At 37.8% G+C, this 8,363-nt stretch overlaps 1 protein-coding gene across 2 annotated transcripts in view; it reads right to left on the reverse strand.

Moving 5' to 3' along the window:
- The window catches only part of dpp3 (dipeptidyl-peptidase 3), a 16,180-nt gene that overhangs the window by 2,535 nt on the left and 5,282 nt on the right, over positions 1-8,363 (reverse strand). For both annotated transcript variants that reach the window (XM_015373859.1, XM_015373858.1), the window contains exons 2-17: positions 8,136-8,296; positions 7,568-7,712; positions 7,391-7,480; positions 7,129-7,266; positions 6,753-6,827; positions 6,238-6,328; positions 5,974-6,104; positions 5,181-5,311; positions 4,889-4,947; positions 2,780-2,974; positions 2,566-2,678; positions 2,392-2,484; positions 2,211-2,273; positions 1,984-2,108; positions 1,135-1,255; positions 726-905 (exon numbers count right to left, since the gene is read on the reverse strand). In XM_015373859.1, the coding sequence (XP_015229345.1) occupies positions 726-905; positions 1,135-1,255; positions 1,984-2,108; positions 2,211-2,273; positions 2,392-2,484; positions 2,566-2,678; positions 2,780-2,974; positions 4,889-4,947; positions 5,181-5,311; positions 5,974-6,104; positions 6,238-6,328; positions 6,753-6,827; positions 7,129-7,266; positions 7,391-7,480; positions 7,568-7,712; positions 8,136-8,260 (1,875 nt within the window). In that variant the 5' untranslated portion in view covers positions 8,261-8,296. The remainder of the gene's footprint in view (positions 1-725; positions 906-1,134; positions 1,256-1,983; positions 2,109-2,210; positions 2,274-2,391; positions 2,485-2,565; positions 2,679-2,779; positions 2,975-4,888; positions 4,948-5,180; positions 5,312-5,973; positions 6,105-6,237; positions 6,329-6,752; positions 6,828-7,128; positions 7,267-7,390; positions 7,481-7,567; positions 7,713-8,135; positions 8,297-8,363) is intronic.

The following is an 8,363-nucleotide window of genomic DNA, read 5'->3' on the forward strand; positions in this document are numbered from 1 at the left end:
AGACAACCAGAATCTCAAGGTTTAGGATGTCAAACCCTCATTTTTTTATTTTAAAAATCTGTTAAAATCAATTTTTTTTTTCTCCACTTAAAATTGAACTATTTTAATTGCTATCCTGTATAATCCAAATAAAATGTATGACTTTGTTTTCTACAAGATGCATTTCAAAAGGTTTGGGCAGAATAAATACTTAATTCATGAATCTTCAATTGTTGATTCAAATTTATGTTTTTAATAATTTACTAGAGTTGGAAAAAAAAGAAAAAAAAAAGGATGGCAAATGACAAATTAGGCCCAGGCAAAAAAATGTATTCAATGAATTAATTAACTTTTTTTTTAAACGGGCGTTTATATAAAAAAAAAAAGAAAAAAAAAAGGAAATAGATTTTTTTGTATAACGCCGCAATTTTGGCTCTCCGGAGCTTCCATAGGTGGAGTATTACTCCCACGTTGTAGTTCAGCAAGCGAAATCATAGCTACCGAGGAGAGTGGGGGATTATTCTTGAAAAAGGAATAAAATCATCCGTTGTTTGGAACTGGTCTGAGTTTGCTGGTAGAGTTTGCTGGTGGTATTTCTAAGGATGCATAACATGTCTATTGTGGAAAAAATTATTTTCATTTGTACTGCTGTTTGTTTGTCTTAATGTGCACAATAATAAGTAGAGGAAAGAAAAAAAAAAGGCGTATAATCAAGCTGGTGAGCATCTCGGGTGAAGTGGATGTACCTGCAGTTTACAGAGGAACCTGTGGATGGCGTCCTTGCCCACAGTGCTGATCTTGCTCCGGTCTAGTGTGATCCGTGCGTCGGGCTTGCCGTCCTGCCCCGTTACCTCCTCCAAGCCCACCAGACTTTCTCCCGCCTCCAGCAGGACGCGCAGGATGACGAATCTCGCCTGCATGTGAGCCTGGAGCAGACAGGTGAACGGTAACAGACTGGAGGCATCTCCAGACAATCATATAAGCACGCTGTCTGACTTAACGCAAACAAAGCGTAAAACATCACAGACTCTGCAAACTAATCATAGGAAGAATGTGTGAAATGATGTGCAACACTACTTAACATATAAACACCACATATATCACAGCCTGACAAAAGTAAAGCATCTCCAGCTATGTGTCAGGTAGATGGATCACCTGTCTCCAGCTTTTGCTCTCAGGCGTATAAAACTCCAGACCCAACAGCCCAGCTCTGACCATGCTCAGCCAGTTGGCGTAAACCACATCCTCAGCATCCTGACCTTCATGGCCGAAAATACTGTGACAGAAAACATACAGGTAACGGTTACCATGGCAGCCTCCCTCAGTGGGATCAGCCACCAAAAAGACTAAGATAAACAGAAATAATACAGGTTAAGAAGTTTTGTACAATGAATCATTTCAAATAGGTTAGAAGTAACTTCAGATTCTTATATTTTAGAAAATAAATCATCCACTTGTTCTCAGAGTCTGGTTCTACAACCATTTAAAATGCTACCTAAGGTGATCAAATCACTTAAAAAGAATTTAAGGATTATATCTGCTCTATTCAAACAAGCCAATCCTTTTCAGTCTGTTAATTTTAACATTAGGAACAAGCTGACTGAGGCCTGATGAGTCACAGATGGGGCTATTGTTTCTTTTGGCCATTTTGTCCTTAACCTGGCAGAAAATTTGGAGGTTCATCTGTTTCAGGGTAGCCTAGCAACAGTGTTGGATGCTCTCCCTGTGTGAACAATATTGGAGAGAAGATAGGGGCTTTAAATAGTCTATTAATTACGATAAACCCCTTCAGTAAATGATGGCTTCTCTAAATTGTAGAGAATGAATTGATTGGAAGCACCTTACTTACTCCCCAAAATTAAAATAACCAAAAATTGAAAAAGCGGAACTTTTTTTTTCTCCTTGACTACAACTCTAACGTCAATGTTTCTTTACTTTTAGGACTAATTCAAGTATTTCCAACAGAAATATGTCCATTTACATCCCATTTTTTAGACTACCCACCTCAACACTTGCTTGTTCAGACACAGATAGAGCCCAACACATTCTGCTCGGCATTCTTCATAGGAAGAAGCAATCGTGGAGAATTTACTGTCCCACGTCTCGCTGCCACGATACCAACTTGACACCTGTTAGGTAATCAGACATCTTTATTTGTCATGTGCAAACCATAGTTATTACTGAGTGTCATTATATGGGCAGAGATCCCAGCCCATCAGAGTGAAACTAACCTTTTCTCCCGTCTCTGGGTTCACCACCTTACTCTGATCGAAGTTGAACTTGCCGTGGTCGTCCTTAAAGAGTTAGTTAGGAAGGACAGTCAGTTTATTCATTTCCTACACATAAGTATCTCAAATTTCTCTGAAAAACAAACTAGAGAGGAGAAAATAGTCGCACAAGTTTTTGACTGACCTGGACAAATAGCTTTCCACTTCCATGACCCAGGAGCTCATGCAGACCGACCTGCACCTCGAAGGATGGCCCCTTCCATTTGATAAACAAATCCTGAGGCAAAAAAAATAACATGTATATCATCTGACCTTACTTAGGTAAACCTTTGGGCATAGAGCATAATTAGGCTGCTACCTTATCCTTCTCTTCCAAGAAGGTGAGTTTTTCTTTCTGTGTGGCGTAGGCTACAGCCAGCACATTCCCTAGGGACACGTTCTTAAAGCCCTCTGACTGCCTGATGTCATCATCTACATAAAAACAAAAAATACAATCAATGCTTAAAAAAAAAAAAAAGAAGGAAAAACTGAGCAGCAGAACCAGGTTGAAGTTTGACTCCCTGTGGACCTACAATTTGGGATGTTAATCCCAGCTGGAATTCCACTGCCAGCGAACGTTAAAACATCCAGGGAAGTAAAGTCTGGTTTAAGGAAGGTGTCCTTCTCAAAGTCCTGGGGCCAGGGTAGCTCAGGCAGCAGGACTTCTGCTGAGCTGACCAACTTGGCAAAACGCTCGCTCATTGCCTTGTTCACCACGGCAACGAACCCTGAAAGGAAGGTCACAACCCAAAGGTAAAAAAAACGACGCATTTTCATAGATGGAACAGCAGCTTCTGTTAGGTTCTACAAAGCTAGAGATGCACCGATCAAGTTTTTTTTGAGCTGAGCATATGGGTGAGAGATACCAATCTAATTCCACTGCTGAATGAACCAAATGTCCAATCCAGGTATTGGATTGGTGCATCTTTATGCAAAGCATTACTGCAACATATGTGGAAATGCACTGAACCTAAATAAATGAGCATTTAGACTACAGATAGGGAATACAAACTTTGTCTGGTTTGAGGCAGGAATGATCAGACAAAATCAAACTTTTTAGTCCAACGATTTTAATGAACTGCTTTATGGTAAGTATTTTCAGTGAAACAATATTTTGACCGGCTGATTACGAGGCATGTTTTAGGTGACATCGGTTCACCAGCAGTAAGATCATTTTTGGCTTCCTGCTAAAATGCCGCCTTCAACCAGAATCAGAGCTCTGCAGTCTTTGCGTTACATTTTACTTTCTTTTATGCAGCCCCTTGAGCTCAATGTTAAAAATGTTTAAAGGAGCAGGACCATTTATACTTTGCTGTTTTAACTTTTAATTCTACATTTTTACTCTTGTACCATGAATACCAGTGTACAAAAATAGAGTTCTTCAAAATGTATGTGGCTAAGACTGCCCAAACATTGCAAATAAAGTAAATTCCAATCAAGATTGATTATTGTTGTCTTTATACTAAAGAATAGGGCTGGGTATTTTCGCCAAAGTCCTGAATCAATTCGATTTTGATTCATAAAGTTCTAAATTGATTAATTTTTGTTTTTACAATAATGAAAGTGGTTCAACTGTGTTTTAAAATACTCATGTATTTTGTTTTTTTTCCTGTCACGTTAAACACAATCAGACAGTTTAAACATGAGATGTGAACAAAACTGTCTCATAAGTGCAAACTTGTTTGCGAAAAGTGAAGCCTCACTCAAGCAAGCAGACGAGACACAGCAGACAATTCATGAGCTGCATTATCTCCACTGCACAAACCATATTTGCAGCGTTGTCTGTAACAACTACAGGGCGTTTTCTGGTCAGCCCCCATTTGTTAATGTCTTCAGTCAAACCTATTGGGTATATTTGCAGCTGTCTGGCTTGAAGTAATCTTGAGTGCATCTTTCCTGCTTATGAAATTAATCGATCTCATTTCCTAGACATGAAGCAGGTGACAGCCGCTCGTTTCTTCACAAATTTTGTCATTTTTTGTCAAAGTTCGCAGTGTATTAAAAGGAGCTGTCCCCACCAGGGTACATTTTTTGCCTCCTCTGACACTATTAAATATTTTTTGCTTTATAGACTTTATTTAGTAAACAGACTTATGATTCCATGATTACAGAGTAATAGATAATATCTAACATAAGGAGGTCAGAACGACAAAACGTTGGAAACAGGGTGTGGACATTGTAGATTCGTTTTCATAGTCTCCCAAAATACTTTAATAGTTTTATTTCTAGTTAAGTTTAATAGTTCATTTAAAATAAGAAATGAAAGCCGGAATGTCAATATTTGGGAACAAAATGGGGATAAGAATGAACAAAAGGGTCAATTAGCCCTGAAGAGAGATTTTAATTCTGAGTGTTAATGGTTAATGAGAAGATTACTTACTTACTTACTATCTGTTGGGATGAATGCCAACAAAAGGTCTGAACCAACAGTTGTTACAAGGCTGAATATTTTTCTTTATTCAAATAAAACCCAAAATACTATGTTATACTTTTGAAGCCAAAAAGTGGCTAAACACAACTTCAGTCAGCCTGGTTTTCAGCATCTAGCTGAAACTGCAGGGAACCTTTGGGATCCTAACCTAAAGTGGTAATAAAAAAATAAAATAAAAAAAGGTATGATTCTGAGGCAGCTTTGCTCTTACCTTCAAACTCTCCTCTGGAGCCAAACGGATCTCTGTAGCTCTCTATGAATCCTATATAACTGTGAAAGAAAATAATCCAGAAAGGAGCAGGAAAGGATGAGGAGCAGAGGGAGACAAACGTTAAAAATGTCATTAAAGAAAGTAGCGCAAACTCTATTTAGAGCAAAGGTTGGTGTTTGTAATGAAAACCCAACAAAATAATCTTCAAACGTGTTCTATGAGGAAGTCAAAGTTAATGAAAGCTATCAGCTTTTCAGGGGTTCGTAGGGCTAACTGTGTGCTGTGTTTTCACCTCTCAACAATCGGGCCTTTATCTTTGATCCAAAACCGTGAGCCTTCTTTGTGGGCTTGAATGGAACCAAATTCAAAACTGCGTTGGTACTCTTCCAGCATCTTTCTCTGGTTGTCATTGGCTGCATAAGCCTGTTTAACAAAGTGCAGACAACAGAATGAAGAAAATTGAAAGAAAAAAACAAAAACACTTGAAGGCATCAAAATCAGTTAGATGCTCACACCGTCCTTGTAAATCAAAGTAGTCAACTGGATCTTTCTGTTTATCCCAAAGCTGCTGCTTCAAACAAAGGATTTAATACTTTAAAGCCAAAATATTCACCTAGCTTGGTATTTATTACATTAGTTAATTTGGCTTTTTATTGTTATATAATTGCATTAATCTCTGCTTAAAACAAAAAATCCTAAATTATCATTATGTTAAAAAAAAAATTCAAGCTGTAATCATAAATCGGATGCATCTAAAACGGAGTTTATAAATCTATACCTCAGAAAATTAAAAAATAAATCCACATTAAACAGTTTTAAAATGTAAGCTCTGTCTAGTTGAATAATAATCTGCTTTTCCACATGAGCTGCTCCTTTTCATTAATTGAAAAATGATCAGAAGTTAATGTGATTATTTCTCATACTTCATGCAAAGAAGAAGAAACAATGTGTTCAATCATTTATGAAGCAAGAATGAAATAATCTCACTATTTGAAGTCCTACAGCGATGAACAGATAATTTGGGATCTAAGATTGGATCTAGTTTTCTATTAAGTAAAATAAAAAAGGGCAGTCCTTTCTCTCACCTGAGCTTGTTGGAGGTAATGACAGACTTTTTCCATAAGAGGACTGTAGTCTCCCCTCTTAACAATAAATTCTTTGTCTTCAAAGCTGAAGCTGCCACAGGACGACTCACATTCCCCGTCCTCTGCAGAGTCTGCAAAGTAATAACAAATTCACCCTCTTCGTTATTACATAAATCACACAATTTGTTCTTAATCTTAATGAGGGTTCTCAGTCCGATTGATCGTAATATTCATTTAAAAAGTTTACTTTTAAACAGCTCTGACCTTTCTGAATGGCTGAAGCCAGGCGCACCTCATAACAGGGTTTCCCTCCATTGTCTCTCTTGAACAGACGTGTGTTGTAAGCAGAAAGTTTCTGGAAACAATCCAAAGTTGATCAGATAAGATGGTTACTGAAATTAAGCATCATTATCTGCTATTTTTTAATGTTTAGATTATCAGTTGTGTAAAAGTTACAATAAGACCAACAAAAAAGTTTTGACTGATTATGTTTTTAGATGCTGCTGTCCCAGATTCTGGTTGGTTTTATTCTATATGTTGATCTGTACTAATAGAGGGAGAGAAAACCTCAGTACTCTGTTATTAGGATTTTTATATGAGATTTGTTTGTGTCATTTAATATAAAATGTTGGGCTAAAACATTTCATATGATCAAAAAAAGTTGGAAAAGAAAAGGTATTGTAATTTTCCACATTACTTAAAAGTGTAAAAATGCTTTAGATTGTAGGGTACAGCAGCAGGAACAGAGCAGAATGATGGTTGAAAAATGTTTTGCTCACCTTTGAATCTAAAAACCTCTGAGCCAGTTCAGCGTCCTCCAGACAGCAGTTTCCTGAGAAGTATGTTGTTATCCCCTAAACAGAGTGAAAAAAAAATACAAAATCATCTCTCTATAAGACAAAAGTTAGTCGGCTGTTTTCTGTTGCAGCTGTAAAAACAGAAAAAGCAATAGCTTTGTTAAATCAGAACAAGCCTAAGAAAGTCAGTCATTACAGCAAAAGCACAAGAGCAATATCTTTCAAACAGAAACAGATGACAAATATGAAAATATGTCACAAGGAATCAGCAGAGTTTTTATTTAAACAGACTAAAATTTATCAGATCTTCACAGTTTGAAGAACAGAAAACAACTTCTCCTGTTAAATGACCTCTGACCTTATCGCCCAGCCCCAGCTGTTTCTGTCGGTCTTCCAGGGAATAAATCAGACCTGAGGTGTTGCTCCACAGAGCCTCCATCTCAGTGGGACTCTCCTGAAACGCTTGGCTGGCCCTCACCAGAGCTTCCAGCTTGTCCTAGATATCATTGAACAGATGTGCACAACCCAGATAAGAATTAAACTCACAAGCTTCTCTAAAATATTAAAAAGTAGATCAACTACATTTACGAAGGACACTTTTTGTTGTAAATGTAGTTTACCTTTGGTAGATTGGGGACGAACTTGGTGTCTCCAAAAGACTTGTAGTTGCCCATGTTTGCATACAGACCAGCAGCGTAGACCAAGAAGGCCTAAAGAAAATATGCAGAAAAATCCTGTTTGGTAAAAAAGGCGGAAGTTTATGATGACGGTACTGAAAACAACTATCAAACATGTACCTGGTATTCCTCAGAGCTGAGACCAGCTGCTTTAGCGACCTGCTCCAGCTGTTCTGGAGTCTGCTTCCTAAAGATTCTCTGCAGCAGGACGAAGATGTTTGCAGACTCTGGAGATGTCTGCAGGAGCACCACCAGGCCACCATACCTAAGAAAAACAGTTCAACAACAGATACGGATTAATCGCCAAAGCTGCAATGTAAGGCTGAATTAACTAATCAGATGCATCAATTATTAAGATGATCACTCATTTAGAAATTTAATTAGCAATAATTGGAGTATATGGACTCTAAAACCAGCCATTTGCCATGGGTATTTAAGATAAACAACCTTTTTATTTATTTCATTTAAAGGATTTTTTCAAAGTCACAGTTTTACCATCACCTTGTTCAAGTTCTCTTTGTATGATATCCACTTATTGTCAACAGATTAGCCAACCAATCGTTAGTTGCAGGCTTACTAAAATTGTTCCTCAACTCAAATCTGGCTATATTCCAGTAGCATTCTTCATTGACCATTAATCTTTTGTCAGTCTATCCTGTATGGTTACACCCAGAGGTGTGTAACTTACCAAGCAGCCCGGGACAGATAGTGGGCATACATTTTCTCCTGAGGTGACAACAGACGAAATGCCTCACGGCAGTCGAGGGCTGAGATCCCAATGTCATTGGGAAGGTAGTACTGAGAGTCCACCATCTTTGTTCTGAGAGCGCAAATAATGCTGATAAGGTACTGCAAAAAAGAAGAAGAAGAAAAAAAAAAGGCAGAAAAAAAAAAGAAGAGCAAAAAAAGAAGAGCA

The sequence above is a fragment of the Cyprinodon variegatus genome, unplaced genomic scaffold, assembly GCF_000732505.1.
Source record: "Cyprinodon variegatus isolate N-32 unplaced genomic scaffold, C_variegatus-1.0 Scaffold94, whole genome shotgun sequence".
In the NCBI taxonomy this organism is placed as follows: Eukaryota; Metazoa; Chordata; class Actinopteri; order Cyprinodontiformes; family Cyprinodontidae; genus Cyprinodon; species Cyprinodon variegatus.